The sequence below is a fragment of the Hemitrygon akajei genome, chromosome 1 (assembly GCF_048418815.1).
Source record: "Hemitrygon akajei chromosome 1, sHemAka1.3, whole genome shotgun sequence".
NCBI classification, from domain to species: domain Eukaryota; kingdom Metazoa; phylum Chordata; class Chondrichthyes; order Myliobatiformes; family Dasyatidae; genus Hemitrygon; species Hemitrygon akajei.
In genome coordinates, this window is record NC_133124.1 from 36,757,487 (window position 1) to 36,775,793 (window position 18,307).

The 18,307-nt window shown below is 36.0% G+C and overlaps 1 protein-coding gene across 6 annotated transcripts in view; it reads left to right on the forward strand.

The window, feature by feature from the left end:
- The window catches only part of ppp1r42 (protein phosphatase 1, regulatory subunit 42), a 105,320-nt gene that overhangs the window by 48,994 nt on the left and 38,019 nt on the right, over window positions 1-18,307 (forward strand). For all 6 annotated transcript variants that reach the window (XM_073041154.1, XM_073041119.1, XM_073041146.1 and 3 more), the window contains exon 7: window positions 15,960-16,088. In XM_073041154.1, coding sequence (XP_072897255.1) covers window positions 15,960-16,088 — 129 coding nt within the window. The remainder of the gene's footprint in view (window positions 1-15,959; window positions 16,089-18,307) is intronic.

Below are 18,307 nucleotides of genomic sequence, written 5' to 3' on the forward strand. Positions count from 1 at the left end.
TTTTAACTACATGAATACGACCAACAAGTGAAAATGTAAGTGGGCTCCATCTACTAAATGAGTACTTCATAGAGTCCACTAAAGGAGGAAAATTGGCTTTATAAAGATCCTTATATTTTTTAGTAATTATGGCACCTAAATATCTAAAAGAATCCGTAACTTTAAAAGGAATATTATCATATATAGAGACAGATTCATTTAAAGGAAGTAATTCATCTTTACTAAAATTTATTTTATATCCTGAAAAATCTCCAAATTTGTCAAATAATTTTAGCAAAGCAGAAATAGATTCTTCAGGCTTAGATATATACACCAATAAATCATCAGTGTTAAGAGAGATCTTGTGCATGGTCTCATTCACAAAAATCCCATGAATAGTTTTGGCTTCACGAAGAGCAATAGCAAGGGGTTCTAATATTAAGTTAAATAACAAAGGACTTAATGGACAACCTTGTCTTGTCCCCCATGATAGCTGGAAAAAAAGGAGACCTACAGTTATGAGTGACAACAGTAGCAATAGGAGCTTTATATATCATTTTAGTCCAATTATTAAAATTAATACCAAAACCAAATTTTTCTAAAACATTAAATAAGTATTTCCATTCAACTCGATCAAATGCTTTTTCAGCATCTAAAGATACAACGCATTGTGGAGTTTTAGAAGAGGGCGAATATATAATGTTAAATAGTCTCTGAATATTTGAAAAAGAATAACGACCCTTTATAAAGCCTGTTTGATCTTTAAAAATGATTTTACCCAAAATACTCTCCAACTGAATGGCCATTATCTTTGAGAGAATCTTAGCAACAACATTCAATAATGAAATAGGTCTGTATGAGGCACAATCAGTAGGATCTTTATCCTTTTTGAGAATTAAAGAAATAGAAGCCTCATAAAAAGTAGAGGGTAGATCACTTTTCACAAAAGAATCTTTAAACATCTCCAACGTATATGGAGAAAGCAATTTTCCAATTTTTTTAATAAAATTCTACAGGATAACCATCAAGTCCCAAGGCCTTACCAGATTGCATTGAAAAATAGCTTTATGAATTTTGGATTGTGTAATTTGGGCATCAAGAGTTTTTTGATCCTCAGCAGAAATTTTAGGAAAAGCAATCTTTCGTAAAAAGGCAAACACGAGGAAATCTGCAGATGCTGGAAATTCAAGCAACACACACAAAATGCTGGTGGAATGCAGCAGGCCAGGTAGCATCTATAGGGAGAAGCGCTGTCGATATTTCGAGTCGAGACCCTTTGTCAGGACTAACTGAAAGGAAAGATAGTAAGAGATTTGAAAGTAGGAGGGGGAGGGGAAAATGCGAAATGATAGGAGAAGGCCAGAGGGGGTGGGGTGAAGCTAAGAGCTGGAAAGGTGATTGGCAAAAGGTGATACAGAGCTAGAGAAAGGAAAGGATCATGGGACAGGAGGCCTAGGGAGAAAGAAAGGGGGAGGGGAGCACCAGAGGGAGATGGAGAACAGGCAGAGTGATGGGCAGAGAGGAAAAAAAAGGGAGGGGAAAGAAAAACTAAATATATCAGGGATGGGGTAAGAAGGGGAGGAGGGGCGTTAATGGAAGTTAGAGAAGTCAACGTAAAAAGGCATTCATTTCAGAAGAATCTACTGGACATTGAGATTTATAAAGTTCAGTATAAAAATCTTGAAAAATCTTTTAATTTCTTCATATTCCCGAGCCAGGGTACCATCCTTTCTACGAATTTTCAAAATTTGCCTTTTGGCTCCAGCCGATTTTAATTGAGATGCAAATAGTTTATTATTTTTATCTCCAAACATATAAAATTGGCTCTTTAACTTAAGTAGATAACCTTCAATTGGATGACTTAATAATAGGTTATATTGTGATTGAAGTTCCACCCTTTTTTAAAATAAGTCAATATTAGGGGAAGTCGCACAGATATCTAAATCTTTAATTTGTTTTGAAATTTTATCTAATTCTGCTTTAGTCTGTATTTTAAGTTTAGCTGAATAAGAAATAATCTGACCACATAAAAATGCTTTGAATGTATTCAATATAATTAATTTGGACATACCTCCTATATCATTAAAAAGAAAAGAATCTTTTATCTGGCTTTCAATAAAACTGATAAAATCAGAGTTTTGCAATAAAGTCTGAGACATGCGCCATGGTGGATGGGCAAAAATAACCATCAAATTCAAAGGACAAACTCAAAGGCGCATGATCAGATATAGCAATAGCGTCATATTCACAGTTTTTAACATTAGGCAAAAGGCGGGGATCAATTATAATATAATCAATCCTTGAATATTTTTGTAAACATGCGAAAAAAAGGAATATTCTCTGTTATCAGGGTGTAAATGCCTCCATAATTCGATCAACCCAAATTGGTCAAAAAGGAGTTGATAACCGACAGAACAATTTGGAAGTCGCTGATTAGTTGAGCTCTTGTCAATCATAGGATTTAAACAACAGTTAAAATCTCCACCCATTATCAACATATATTCATTTAAATCCAGCAATAAAGCAAATACTTTTTTAAAAAAAGAAGAATCATCTAAATTAGGACTATACAAATTGACCAAAACAACCTTTCTATTACAAATCACTCCTTTAACAATTAAAAATCTACCATTAGAATCTGATTCAATATCCTCTTGAGTAAACATATTAGATTTAATAAAGCTGTAATCCATTCCACCATCCAAAAAACCTATTCTGATCTCCCGCGCTGATTTGCGTCTCCTGAGCAAAAATTATATCAGGTTGGAATCGATTAATAATTTTAAAAGTCTTTTTTCGTTTAATAGGATGATTCCAACCACATACATTCCAACATATTACATTAATCCGTTTAACTGTCATACTATAATTTTATTCTAATTTACTTTATACATGCGCAGAACAGATACCAATACGTTATTATCAAAGATGGTGTTGATGAAGAATACAACCATATGGAAAACACGCATGCTCCGGAACCGCCCAATGGGAAAAAAACTCCTAACTCTAAACCCACCCACCCTCCCAAAAGCCCGAAAAAAGGGCAAGTGAACTAAGATAGAATACAAAGCCATGGGCCGCTGTCGGTCTCGTCTCTCCCACCCCCCAGCCAGTACACAAAAAAATAAAATAACCTTGCAAGAAAGACAGTAACATCTCAACAAAGGAGAGTGTTTACATTCCATCATGTATTAAACAAAAAAAGAACCAAAATAATATCTCTTAGAGAGAAAAAAGCAGCACCATCTTAAGTTTAGCTTTAAATCTCTTACAAAACTTTAAATTAGGTTATAGGATGTTATAATAAAACAGATAAAAAGAGGTTAATAGTATATTTAACTGAACTAAATTTACAGAAATATTAATTAGTAATATCATAAGTAACTAAACTCTCCCAGATATATATATATATATATATAAAAAGAAACCCTATTAGTAGGAAAAAAACTACCAATTAGTAAATTAAGAAACAACAGAAACATCAACCCAAATATTAGATAAAAGGAACAAATCCTTTTATCCTCTTTTCTCTGTCAAATATCTAATTAGCCATTTAAACAGTCAAACTTGAACCGTAAATCTTCTTTTCAAAAAAAATCCAATAGGATGTAATGATGAGCAGGTTTTCTTATCTTTTTTTATTAATCTGTCAATGAAATATCCAAATAGCCTTCATATATCTTCATATATCTTTTCGAAATGTGAATAATATACAGATAATCAAACAGCTTTTCAGACAGTTCATTCGGTAGTAACGTCAGTGGTGGTGACAGGTATAGCCTGAACAAAATCCAGCACAGCTTTTGGGTCAAAGAAAATGCGTGGAGAAGAATTAGGAGGAAAAACTTTCATTCTCGTCAGGTAACTCAAAGAGGGAAATAGTTTCTTATCATATGCTTGTTTCATTACCGAAGCAAATCTTGATCTTTGTTCCATTACTTCTTTCGGATAATCTTCATAAAAACAGAGCTCCGACTCGTTGAATCTGAAAGCTCTCTGTTTTCTTGCCTGTTGCATTATTTGATCTTTAATTTTAAAATGATGAAAACAAACCAAAATAAATCTTGGTCTGCTTGAATCTTTAAATTTCAAAGTAGACACTCTATGTGCTCTTTCAATAGCAGGCGGCTGTGATAAAATAGTCGGAAATAGAGTATGAAAGAGCTTACCAAAGTAAACCGTTAAGTCTCCATTTTCAGCTCCTTCTTGCAATCCAACGATTCGTATATTGTTTCAGTGAGACCTAGTTTAAGTTTAAGAGACTACTAGACAGGTATATGGAGGAATTTAAGGTAGGGGGTTATATGGGAGGCAGGGTTTGAGGGTCGGCACAACATTGTGGGCCGAAGGGCCTGTAATGTGCTGTACTATTCTATGTTCTAGTTTCCAGGTCTATAATCTTATTTTGATATTTTTCCAAACAGGTTGTAGTTTCAGACAGTTTTTGCTTAGTTAACTTCAATTCCTCTTCATGTTTAGTAACTTGAGTTTCCACATCTTTAAGTTTTCCCAGAAATAACTTCATTTCATTATTATACTTTTCCAGTTGATCTTTGATTGCCCTATTCTGATCTTGAATTGAATTCAGTGTCCAAACGATGTCTTCAGCATTTCATCAGATCTTTCCTTTGGCATCTTTCCTTTTCCATTACCTTTGTCAGTAGGTTCATGCGGATTCTTCCCACTTCTCGTAGACATGGACATATTACTCCCCTTCAAGAATCTGCAATTAAAAATTTTAAATTCAAATTTTAAACTGGGGGGAGAGAGAGAAAACTAAGAGCAGCACAAAATTACTGCTACTCCATTGACAGACAGAGGCAGTCTCCATCATTTACATTTTTATCATTGAGAAGTAAGGGGAATCCAAACATTGGAGGCAATGCAGAAGAGATCCACTACATTGATACCTAGAATTTCAAAAAGAATTATCACTAAAAGCAATAAGTTATGGAGACTTGGAGACTAGAGGAAGTATGAAAAAGTAAGTCCTAAAAATTTCTGTAACAGCCACTATTTTCAGTAAAACTCGCATTTTGCTCACTATCTCAAAATAATCAGCATCAAATTATAATTGAAGTATGGAATACATAAATTAATAGTTATGAATGTATGTAGAATACTAAATAGTTATTAAAATAATTACCGGTAACATTAAATGACTAGTCAATAGAATATATTCAATACAAAATGTATCAATGTAAAGCAATCCATGTCGCCTAAGATTTTACCAGTTTAGTGGGTAGCTTCACTTCCACTATATAGCTAACAGACAATATTGGTGGTATTTATCCAGTTGTAAAGATGCCTGCTAAAATTAATTATAGATTTCAAAACCATTAACAAGCAGGGATCTCTGATAACTGACAAACCATAAATATTGGGTCAGGTTTAAGGTCTGGATCTTCAAAAATTCTCTTCTAAGTGCTAAGACCATAAGATATAAGAACAGAATTAGGCCATTTGGCCCATCAATCATGCCCCGCAATTTCATCATGGCTGATACAGTTTTCCTCTCAGCCCCAATCTCCTGACTTCTCCCCATATCCCTACATGCCCTGATGTGCTGGCATATTGAAGACAGTGGGGAATTTCAACACTGGTGGAAATTCAAGTATCAGAGTCCTGTCAAAAACTCCCATCACCAGTGTTGGGCCCCTAATTACCTATTTTCACAACTAAACCATGGAGACTTCTCTTAGTGGAGAAGCAGCCTTCAGGATGGTATTGATAAATTCAAGACTATGCAGTAGGAACACACAAATAACTGTGTAAGTGATGAAAAGTGTGGACTACTTCACAAACTACTCACCAACCTTCCACACTAGGTTCCACATGGAGGAGTGTGTGGTTTCCACTTTGGCCTAATTAGACACTTCAGAACCCACAAAATCAGAGTGGAAAAAGTCACCCTTGTTCCCAAAGGAATGCCTAATTGACATTAGCCATCTCTGATCATTGTCTCTAGAGACCTTCAATGATGTTTATTACATTTGTGCTATTTGTGTCCTTTCTTGTATAATTTTGTACAATTTATGTTTAATTTATGTTTTTCTTGTGAAAGTGTTGTGTCTAATGCTGATGCCAGTAAGTTATTCATTGCACCTGATATTTGTGCCTATGAGAATAAACTTGACTTTGACATCATGATTGTACAAAGCCTCTTCACCATCTTCAAGGTATAATGTACTTTTGTAGTGGTATAAAGTACATAGTTCTTAACCCAGCAATGATGATATGATGGCACATGAACTAGTTAAGATGATATAAGAGATGGAAGGCTAAAGGTAAGGTAGTTTCTATGCACTTCTATCCTTGTCCATGGAGGTCATGGGTTTTTGAGGTATGGTTTAAGAGAACAGTGAAGAGTTTCATCAAGATGTTTTAATCTGTTTCAACTATGAGAGACTGGATAGGCTGTGTTGAGTTTTCTTGATGTAAAGGAGGCTGGGGGGACCTGACTGAAGTATATATACTTGTTGGAGGATGAGATACAATAGATAGTGCAAAACATTTCTACTTAGCAGAGGTATCAAAAGCATAGTTTGAAGGTAAAGGGGTAAGAGATTTGGAGGGGTACTGAAGAAGAATATTTTTACCCAGAGGCTGGTTAAAATATGAATGCAGTACCTAAGGTGGTACTGGAGGCAGAAACTCTCAGAAAATTTGATGAGTATCTAAATTAGCAATTGCTAGAAAATGAGACTAGAATAGGTAGATACTCATTGATGTGTGTGCCAAAGGACTGGTTTCTGTGCTATATGAAAATAACAAATGTGCATATGATGAATTTTCATGTTTTCTTCGGTTGTGTTAGTTGCATCAGGCTAGAGCTACATGAGGTAGTCCTTTCCAGTCTGTTTTGGCAGAACTTGGGGCACTCCTTCTTTTGTTTGTAGGGGCTGGCATTGGCTTATTGCAATTTTAGTTTTGAGACAAAGGAGAAATAATGTTTCCAAATGCTCCGAATGACATGGTAGCTTACTTGATTTTTACGTCTGGCTGTCAATCTCCAACTGTGAGAGTGTGCGAGTTGCTGCCTGAAATATTAAAATGTTGTAATAGAAGGCTGCACATGGGAAGTGCACATGGAAGAGCTGTCACCTTGACAAGTCGGTCGCTATAGTGTAGGTTTTGTCACAATATGCTTTTTCTAACTGTACCTTGGATGACCTCCTGTTACCCAGGTCCATCTTGGGGAATGAAGGGCTAAGATCTAAATACAGGATAATGTTCCCTATTCTCTCTACCTTTGCAGTTATAACAGCATTAAGTGGAATGACCTAGTGGAGAGGGCTTTTACAGCCAAAAGTTGCATTTCTCTTTTTATGGAAATACTGTTCATTCAGAATTCTCCCAGTGAGATTGCAATCTGAAAAACCACAATAGTATGAATTAATATTGAGAAAGGTATAGCATTGGATTAACACTCTATTTGCAGAGAAAAACAATTTTTAAGTAATAATCTTTTCAGTATTTCTTATCATCACACATACTGAAATGCAGAATAAAATAAAGGAATTGTTGTGTTTAAATATTTACTATATTTAAATGTATCTGCCAGGAATTGTTGGAATTATATAGAATATAATTAGGTGAACACTATCTTTCTTTTTAATGATTTTCAATATCAAGATTAAATCATTACCATAGAAATGCAGAGAAACAATGAACACTACCAGGCACAATTTTAAGATCATTTATACGGATGAATATTCTTTTTTTAACACAATTTATTTTATAGTTAAAGAAATGCAGTAAAACATTGTACATTATAAATTTCATATAGAACTTACAAGCTTCAGAAAAAAAGTGTAGTTAAATTAACTGGATGTTGCTAACAGATAGGAGACATAAAGGTCTTGATAGAGAATGTGTGGAAAAAGTGATTCTCTTGAGAATGAATCTAGGACTAAGAATCACTTTTTTTTTTTAACAAAAATGGTTGTCTATTTAAGGCAGAGATGAGGCATTTTCTCCCCTTCAGAGGAGATGAATTTTTGGCACTGTTCTTTGATAGAGGCTAAAATAATGTATTTTGGTGGTGGCGGGGTGATGGGGGAAACAAAGTAGAAGTACGAATTTAATGGAAAACACCAACTCAAGTTTGGTGTTTGGAGAAATAAATGCCTTGGAGTGCAAAATACAAGTCCTTGAAAATGCCAGATTTTGGATTTTATAAGTGAGGAAATAAAGCATGAGAACAAAAAGGATTATGACAAATTTACAAAAGGCAATGAACTGGAATTTATCTGTTGCACTACATTGAGGTCATGAAAGTTAAAGCAGAATTTACCAGGATCATATTGGAATAAAAAAAATTATTTATGAGAACTATAGTATATTTTTCACCAAAACTGAGAAGACTAATGTTTAGAAATATGTTTTTTGTCAATACTACAAAAAATGTTAAATAGTAGTGGCAATAAAATCTATCCTGCTTTCAAAGTTAGATAGAGTTTTGAAGCAGAATAAAACACTTTTTCTCTACAACTACTTTTCATGATTAGGGTGGCCATCCAGAATGATTTTCAGTCCTATCCATGCCAGATATCATAATGCACTTTCAGTGCCGGGTTTTTGTATTTTTATTAAAAATTTTAAAATATGAAGGGTCTTGATAAAACCAGTTGGGGAAAAGTTATTACTTGTAATATTTTTTGAGGATTTCTGTTTGGTTGCTTCTTAGGAAGTGAGGATAGAGGCTTGGAAACACTAAAGCAATATTAAAGTTGTTGGAGGAAGTAACTTTCTATCCCAGCAAGTATTTGTGAAGTTGCAGAAGTGAAATTGCTTTTGTTAATGATTCTTTAACAGGATGTGGACATCACTGATGATTCTGACATTTTTTGTCTATTTTTAATTATCCCTGAACTAGCACAGTTAAAGGTCAAGCCATTTGGTGGGAAATGGAGTCTTGACAAATAGGTTAAATCTGGTCAGGAGAGCAGATTTTGTTCTTGAAGAATTCTGATAAAATAGCAGGGTTTTCACCAATACTGTCATTATTACCTACACAAAGACTAGATTAGTTACTTAAATTTACCTATCTTTCACGGTAGGATTCAGTCATGTCTCTGTATCAGAGCTCTGACTGTTAATCCAGTAAATGAACCTGTACACTAGTCAGACTAAAAAAGCAAGCAAGTCACGGGGCAAGAGAGGACAGAAAATGTGATAACAAGATTGTTTTTAGAGAGTTTTAGCAAAAATTAGCATACACTTGAAAGGCTGATTGCTCCTGCTGTAATCTGTGATCTCTAAGGTTCGGAAGTACTTATTATTACCGATAAATTTGTGTGAAATGTAATGTAAATTTAATCAGCTACAAACATACTTTCCAGTAAACAGTTGTCATGTATGAAATGGGACATAATGTCAAAATATCCAATAGATCAAAGCTTTGTTGTTCTTGGTGGTCACAATAAATAGTAGACGGTACTACCCACTAATCTGACATTAATGACAAAGTACTGTAATAACGAAAACCATATGTACACTAGATGGAGCAGGTGAGAGTGAGTGCAAAATCACTTTGATATATTAAAACTGAGGTAAAGGCATATTTTGTGGACAAAACAGTCATCTTTGACATCCAAAAAATAGTTATTTATAAATATGATTCTGAAATGTATTATCAAAATGGTTTTAGAACATAGAAATCTACAGCACATTTGGCCCACAATGTTGTGCCGACCATGTAACCTGCACTAGAAACTGCCTACAATTTCGCTAGCACGTAGCCCTCTTATTTTTCTAAGCTCCATGTACCTATCTAAGAAGCTCTTAAAAGACCCTATTGTATCCACTTTCACCACCGCTGCCGGCAGTGCATTCCACACACCCACCACTCTCTGTGTGTAAAAAAAACTTACCCCTGATATCCCCTCGGTACCTATTTCCAAGCACATTAAAACTATGCCCCTTCGTATTAGCCATTTCAGTCCTGGGGAAATGCCTCTGGTTATCCACACGATCATTGCCCTTCATCATCTTATACATTTCTATCAAGTCACCTGTCATCCTCCATTGCTGCAAGGAGAAAAGACCAAGTTCACTCAACCCATTCTCACATGGTACACCCTCCAATCCAGGCAATGTCCTTGTTAATCTCCTCTGCACTCTCTCTATAGTATCCGCACTCTTCCTGTAGTGAGGTGACCAGAACTGAACACAGTACTCCAAATGGGGTCTGATAAGGCCTTATATAGTTGTAACATTACCTCACGGCTCTTGAACTCAATCCCATGGGTGATGAATGCCAACATACCATACTTCTTAACAACACTGTCAATCTGCACTGCAGCTTTGAGTGTCCTATGGACACAGACCCCAAGATCTCTGAGATCCTCCACGCTGCCAAGAGTCTTGCCATTAACATTATATTCTGTCTTCAAATTTGACCTACTAAAATGAACCATAGCTCTTTTTTTTTGATGAGTTAGTTTTTGATGTATTTTTAATGAGCATGAGTTTGGGACAATATACAGAAAGATTAAATGACAAGGTTATATTCTGATCAATAGCATTTATTAATAATAGCACTAATGCTGGAATAAATCAGCCAGCAACGTCTGATGCGGGAACATTGAATGGTATCTGTGTGAAAATCAGGAAGTTGCCTTTCAATATAAATGGAAAATTCTGGAAATACTCAGATCAGGCAGCATCTGTAGTTAACATTTCATCATGTCTGGAAAAGATTTTTAAAAAGTTATAGAAAAAGAATGTGGGAAAGGAACAAATAAAGAAAGAAAAGATTGGCCAGGAGGAATAATAAATGAAAATGTTGGCTTATAGGTGAAGTAAGTGAACAAAGTAGAATGATCATCAGAAATTACCAAAAACAGTATTCTGGACACTTAAAATCTGAAATTAAAACAGAACTGTTAACTTTTCCTCATCTTATTTTCTGCCTCTGAGATTTAGAAACTTCCTTTCACCCCACATCATATTTAGCAAATCAGATATATAAATATTACTTTCAGATATATAAAGAGTAAAAAAGAGGCAAGATTGGATATTGGACAGCTGGCAAATGATGTTGGAGAGTTGGTAACTGGGGACAAAGAAATATCAGATTAACTCCATAAATTTTTATGCCTTCACTGTGAAAGACACCATCAGTGTGCCAGAAATTGAAGAGTGTCAGGAGGCGAAAGTGAGGGTAGTCACTATTGCTAAAGATAAGGTGTTAGGAAACTGAATGGTCTGATGTAGATAATCCCTGGACCAGATGGACCACACCTCAGGCTTTTGAATGAGGTAACTGAAGAGACTGCGGAGGCATTGGTAGTGATCTTTCAAGAATCACTAGATTCTGGAATATTTCTGGAGGACTGGAAAATCGCAGAAATCACACCATTTTTTAAAAAGGGAAGGAGGCAAAAGACATGATATTATGGCCCAATTAGCCTGACTTCAGTGGTTGGGAAGATGTTGGAGTCCATTACTGAGGGTACTTGGAAGCTCATTTTAAAAGAAGGTTCCATAAGGGGAAATCTTGCCTGATAAATCTGTTGGTATTCTTCAAGGAAATAACAGGTAGGATAGATAAAGGAGCATCAGTGGATGTTGTTTACTTGGATTTTCAGAAGTACTTTGACAAGGTGCTTTAACTGATGCTACTAAATAAGATAAGAGACTATGGTATTACAGGAAAGAAACTAACATAGAAACATAGAAAATCTACAGCACAATACAGGCCCTTTGGCCCACAAAGTTGTGCCAAACATGTCCTTATCTCAGAAATTACTAGGCTTACCTATAGCCCTCTATTTTACTAAGCTCCATGTACCTATCTAAAAGCCTCTTAAAAGACCCTATCGTCTCCGCCCCCACCACCGTTGCCGGCAGCCCATTCCACGCACTCACCACTCTCTGAGTAAAAAACTTACCCCTTACATCTCCTCTGTACCTACTCCCCAGCACCTTAAACCTGTGCCCTCTTGTGGCAACCATTTCAGTCCTGGGAAAAAGCCTCTGACTATCCACACGATCAATGCCTTTCATCATCTTGTACACATGGATAGAAGATTGTGTGACTGGCAAAAAACAATAAAGCAGACCTTTTCTGGTTGGCAACCAGTGACTAAGGGTGTTCCTCAGTGGTCAGTTTTGGAACAACTTCTTTTCACGTAATATGACAATGATCTGGATGACAGAATTGATGGCTGTGTGGCCACGTTTGCTGACAATTCAAAGATAGATGGAGGGGCAGTTAGTGTTGAGGAAGCTGGGAGTCTGCAGAAGAACTTGGATAGATTAGGAGAATGTGCAAAGAAGTGGCAGATGGAATACAGTGTAGGGAAGTGTATGGTCATGCACTTTAATAGAAGGAATAAAAGTGTAAATTATTTTCTAGATATACAGCAAGTTCGGAAATCATAAGTGCAAAGGGACTTGAGAGTCCTTGTGCAGGATTCCTTAAAGATTAACTTGCAGGTTGAGTTGGTAGTAAAGAAGGCAACAGCAATGTTAGCATTCATTTTGAGACTTCTACAATATAAAAGCGAGGATGTAATGCTCAGGCTTTATAAGGCATTGGTCAGACTACACTTGGAATGTGGTGAGCACTTTTGGGCCCCTTATTTAAGAAAGAATGTGCTTGCAATGGACAGGGTCCAGAGACAGTTCACAAGAATGATCCTGCAAATGAAAGGGTTAACATATGAGGAGTGTTTGTTGGCTCTGGGCCAGTACTTGCTGGAGTTTAGAAGAATAATGGCGGCAGATCTCTTTGAAACCTATTGTATAGTGAAAGGCCTAGATAGAGTGAATGTAGAGAGGATGTTTCCTATAGTGGGAAAGAGTTAGGACTAGTGAGAACAGCTTTAACCAGAGGGTGGTGAATCTGTGCAATTCATTGCCACTGATGGCTGTGGAGGCCAAGTCACTGGGTATACTTAAAGTGAAAGTTGATAGGTTCTAGATTAGTAAGGGGTGCCAAAAGGTTATGGGGATAAAGCACAAGAATGTGGTTGAGAGGGATAATAAATCAGCTGTAACAGAGTAGTGAATCTGTAGAATTCTTTGCCACCAGCAGCTGTGGAGACCAAGTATTTATGTATATTTAAGGCAGAGACTGATAGATTCTTGATTAGTCAGGGCATGAAGGGATGCAGGGAGAAGTCAGGAGACTGAGGCTTAGAGGAAAATTGGATCAGCCATGATGAAATAGTGGAGCAGACTCGATGGACCAAATGGCCTAATTCTTCTCCTATATCTTATGTTCTTAATAATGGAGCGAGGTTGATGGGTCAAATGGCCTAATGATGCTCCTATGCCTTATGGTCTTATGGTCTAAATCATCTCTTGCAATTTCTGGCCCCTTCGAAGTGATACCACCACCAAACAAGTCTTTCCTAATTTTCTGGTAATTATTCCTACATTTCCACCAACAGCTATTCTCCCTGCAAATCTTCTCATGCAACTGCAGGAAATATGCCATCTACCCTTTTGGCTCCTTTCTTTCCAAAGACCCAAATATATTTTCCAAGTGAAGGATGTTGCCTGGATTGGGGAGCATGCCTTTTGAGAATAGGTTGAACTCGGCCTTTTTTCCTTGGAGCGACGGAGGATGAGAGGTGACCTGATAGAGGTGTATAAGTTGATGAGAGGCATTGATCATGTGGTCAGTCAGAGGCTTTTTCCCAGGACTGAAATGGCTAGCACGAGAGGGTACAGTTTTAATTGCTTGGAAGTAAGTACAGAGGAGATGTCAGGGGTAATTTTTTTATGCAGAAAGTGGTGAATGCATGGAATGGGCTGCCAGTGGCGGTGGTGGAGGCAGATACGATATTGTCTTTTAAGAGACTCCTGGATAGGTACATGGAGCTTAGAAAAATAGAGGGCTATGGGTAACCCGAGGTAATTTCTAAAGTAAGTACATGTTCGGCATTGTGGGCCAAAGGGCCTTGTATTATTTTGTAGATTTTCTATGTTTCTATACAGGAATAGAGTGGGAAGGAAAAGGGTGATTAATTGGTTGCAAGGATTAATGGTCTGTATATTAATTGATTGACTTTCACTGTTATGGTTTTATAACATCTGAACCCCTTAATGAGTTACTAGTTTGCAAAGGAATTGCGGCTCTGCATTATGTGCAATATTTCTATGGAAGGCATTTCCTAATTAAAAATTAAATAAATTAGTCTCATAATGGGCTTTCTCCAAGAAATTCCACTCTTGGGTCAGGATATTTAACAAAATATATTTGAACCTCTCTGTTTAATCACTCATTATAGCTAGCAAATGGAACATGCTTACTTTTGTCTGACCTTTTCCTACACTTAATTAGTATGTGAAAAATGATTGATGTACTGGAACTGCAATACTTGGTTCACTGTGGTGAGAGTATGAGTAAGTATTGGGGAAACATGTATGCATGAGTACATCAACAATTTTGTATAATAGTATAATATAGATATAGTTTTCTTTAAACTTTCATGTTAAATATTTGATTATTTAGAGATAATGGTGTATTATTATTATTATTATTATTATTATTATTATTATTATTATTATTTTCCTTGAAAAGAAAATTATTTCGTCAGCATCTCAGCTATGTTTATATCTGGTTGCCTCGAACTTCTGTAGGTAAATCGTCTTAAGAATTTAAATTTCAACAAAAAAACTGAATATATTTATTGACTGCAGACAGCCGAAATGCAACATTGACACACATTTGCAGGATGTAAAACTGTTCATAATTTTCTGTACATTATGTTCTTCATCTAAGTCTGATTGTCAGATAAGTTGTTGAGGTGATATTAGCTTTCTTCAATAAAGAGGAGCTAATAAATATTTTCAGTTTTGAGCATATTTAAAATAAAGTATATCTATAATTGCACATCTCCTGAATGTTACTGAATTCTTAGAGGAGTTTTCTTCAAAGAAATTGGCTGTTGCCTTTGTTGACATCAATGACAAAGCCTCAAATTAAATAATTGGCTTTAAACAATTTGAGGCATCCAACATTGTGAAAGAATTATATATTTTTTTGTGATTAATTTCATATTTGAGACAAGATAATCAATTCATTTTGGGCTGTAGAATAGTGCAGTTGTCATTATTTTGGAGGTTTAGAAAATAAATTTTCAAAAATGAAAAATATTTTATAAAATAACAATTCTTTGTTGTAAAACATTTCAATGATTTAAAACCAGGAAGATAATACATTTTGATACAATTCTAGGTTGGAATTGATTTGAGCTGTTAACCTATATTGTTTTTCATTTTATATAAATAAATTTTGTTTCTGAAGTCTTTCCACAATAGATAACTTTTATTGTTTGCTACCATGTCAAATGTGCTTATAAAATGAAAACAAACTCCCTAGTTTAGTTTTACCATTTTTCTAACTGATTATCTTACCCAGAGAATCAAAACAACCTATTTCAAGATAAATCTGTATATAGAAAATGTGGAATATGTATTATGGCTGAGCAGTTGTAATTTAGAGATTATTGACATTCTTATTAACTAATGTTTTAAGTGTCTATAGGATGTTCCTCTTTAATGGTTTAATCCTTAATCTGTTAGATGCTGGGGAATGTCCAGTAACACCATTAAGCAGTTGTGCATGTACACACAAACCCAAAAATAGTTAGGTTTCTACTTACCAGAGTTTATCTGTCAGTTTGAACAACTGTTCCATTTTTTTAAATATTGCTTTTCATTTATTACAATAACACAGCAGAGGGACAAATAAGTTAGTTCCTTTTGGGTCCTTTACAGATCTTGGCAAATAGTAATTTTCAGGTACTTTTCTTTGTAATTAAAATTGTTTGCCTTACAGTTTTCATTACTACTCACAACATGTAGCAAATAAAGTAGATTTTGCCTTTCATAAGGCTGAAGCTGTATCAGTTAAATTTCATAGTGTCTTTAAAAGTGAACTAATTGAAAAGATTTATTCATTTTCACCTTAGCTTGTTTTCAGTCAACATTATTTTTAAGGCTATCATTTTCACTTGTAGAGGTCCTTGATGGAAAAGAAGTAAACAATACAGCCAGACAATTTTTATTGAACTGGAAAGCTTTCCGAGAAGCCAAGAAAAAAATTGCCAAGGAGAAGACAGATGAGCAGGAAGTCCAATGGAAATTAGGTAAATGACATTGAAAAACTTTTGGAGAAGAAACACAATTTTTTTTCAGTTAGATAATGTGTTACTGTATTGTAATACAACTATTTTATCATGGGCTGAAGCCTTCTCCGTGAGTGGGTGTAGCTGCAAAGCAATTGGAGGTTTGAAATCAGAGTTTTCCTTCTCTTAGGTGTGATACCAACCTTGGCTGATGAGCCCCATTTGCCCGAAGAGATTTGTTTTAAGGCACCAGTAACCACCTTTGTCCCTTTTCCTGTCAGCAGAAAGGGTTCTGCCAGGCTTAATAGCTAAGCCACATGTGAAGGCCAGGAGGTGGACTTGGTTGTCAGACACTGTTTGAGGCACGTGCCATAGGAAGCATTTAATAGGTAATGGGATCTTATCCCCATTACCCCTACCCCAGCCTTGAGAACCTTAAGAAACCACTCTGGAGCCTAACAGCAGAAAAAATTATTGATTGGTGACTGTGAAGATCCAGAACATCATTTATATATTTCCTTGTGTAATAAAATTTAATATTGGTTTCTTCCTGATATTTTGTTTCGTTTTGCATTTCTTTGCCCTCAATGTGGACAACAGCTTCTGCCATTGCCTCCTACCCCCCCCCCCCACACACAATATGCAACCCAGTCTCTTGAATCTGCCATTGCTATGGAATTCACCAGGTATGTGCATGGCTTCCTCTGGAACTATTATTCTCCACTATTTTTACCATGTGATGCAGATGCTTATTGTTTCTTACCAAGTATTCTCCCTTTTCCATTATCCCCCCCCCCAATCCCAATCATGTCAGTTCCTATGGTGTACTCACTTTTGAACTCTAGAATTCCCAGGCATTGTTCTGTAAATACTGCTGTCCTTAAGCTATCACTTTCCCAAAGCAAGGGATATAAGAGCAGGATTAGGCTATTCAACCCATTAATTCTGCTTCAGCATTCAATCATGTCTGATTTTCTCAACCCCATTATACCACCATCTCTTAGTAACCCTTAACCGCCTTACCATTCAAGAACTTATCAATCTCTGCCTTCAATTCATCCAGTAACTTCAACTCCACAATGAACTCCAGAGGTTCACCACCCTCTGGCTGAAGAAATTCCTCCTCATCTCAGTTTTAAAGAGACATTCCTTTATTCTAAGACTCTACCCTCAGATTCTAGACTCTCTAATGCTTTTGATTCTATCAAATACAGGCTCATAGACATCAAACACTCCTTATATGTTAAGCCTTTCATTCTTGGGATATTCTCGTGAACCTCTTATGGAACCTCTCCAGGGCCAGCACATCTTTCTTAGGATATTGCTCACAATATTCCAAATGTGGTCAGACCAGCTGTTATAAAACCTCAGCAGTGCATCCTTGGTTTTAAATTCTACTTCTCTCTAAGTGAATGTTGTCATTTGATTTGCTCTCTTTACTATTCACTCAACCTACCAGTTAACCTTGAGAGAATCTCAAATTTGAAGTAGTCATTCCTCAATTTACGAAATGAGGAATCCAGTATCCTGATCATAATATGTAGAATTCATCCTGAAATTTAAGAAGGAAAAGCTAAAGTCAGATGTATCAGTATTACAGTGGAATAAAAGGAATTACAGAGGCATTATAGAGGAGCTGGCCAAAATTGATTGGAAAAGAACACTGGCAGGGATGACAGCAGAGCAGCAATGGCTGGAATTTCTGGGAATAATTTGGAAGGCGCAAGAAATACACATCTCCAAGAGAAAGAAGTATTCTAAAGGCAGGATGACACAACTGCGGTTGACAAGAGAAGTCGAAGCCAACATAAAATCCAAAAAGAGGGTATATAATAGAGTAAATGTTAGTAGGAAGCTTTTAAAAACCAATAAAAGGCAACTGAAAAGACATGAAGAAGAAAAAGATGGAATATGAAGGAAAGCTAGCCAATAATATTAAAGAGGATCCCAAATGTTTCTTCAGGTATATAAAGAGTAAAAGAGAAATGAGATTAGATATCAGGCCACTGGAAAATCATGCTGGAAAGATAGTAATGGGTGACAAGGAAATGCTGGATGAACTGATTAAGTATTTTGCATCAGTCTTCACTGTGAAAGACACTAGCAGTATGCTGGAAGTTCGAGAGTGTCAGAGGGCAGAAATGTGTGAAGTTGTCATTACTAGGCAGAAGGTTCTTGGAAAGCTGAAAGCTCTGAAGGTAATTAAGTCATGTCAACATGATGGTATACACCCTAGGGTT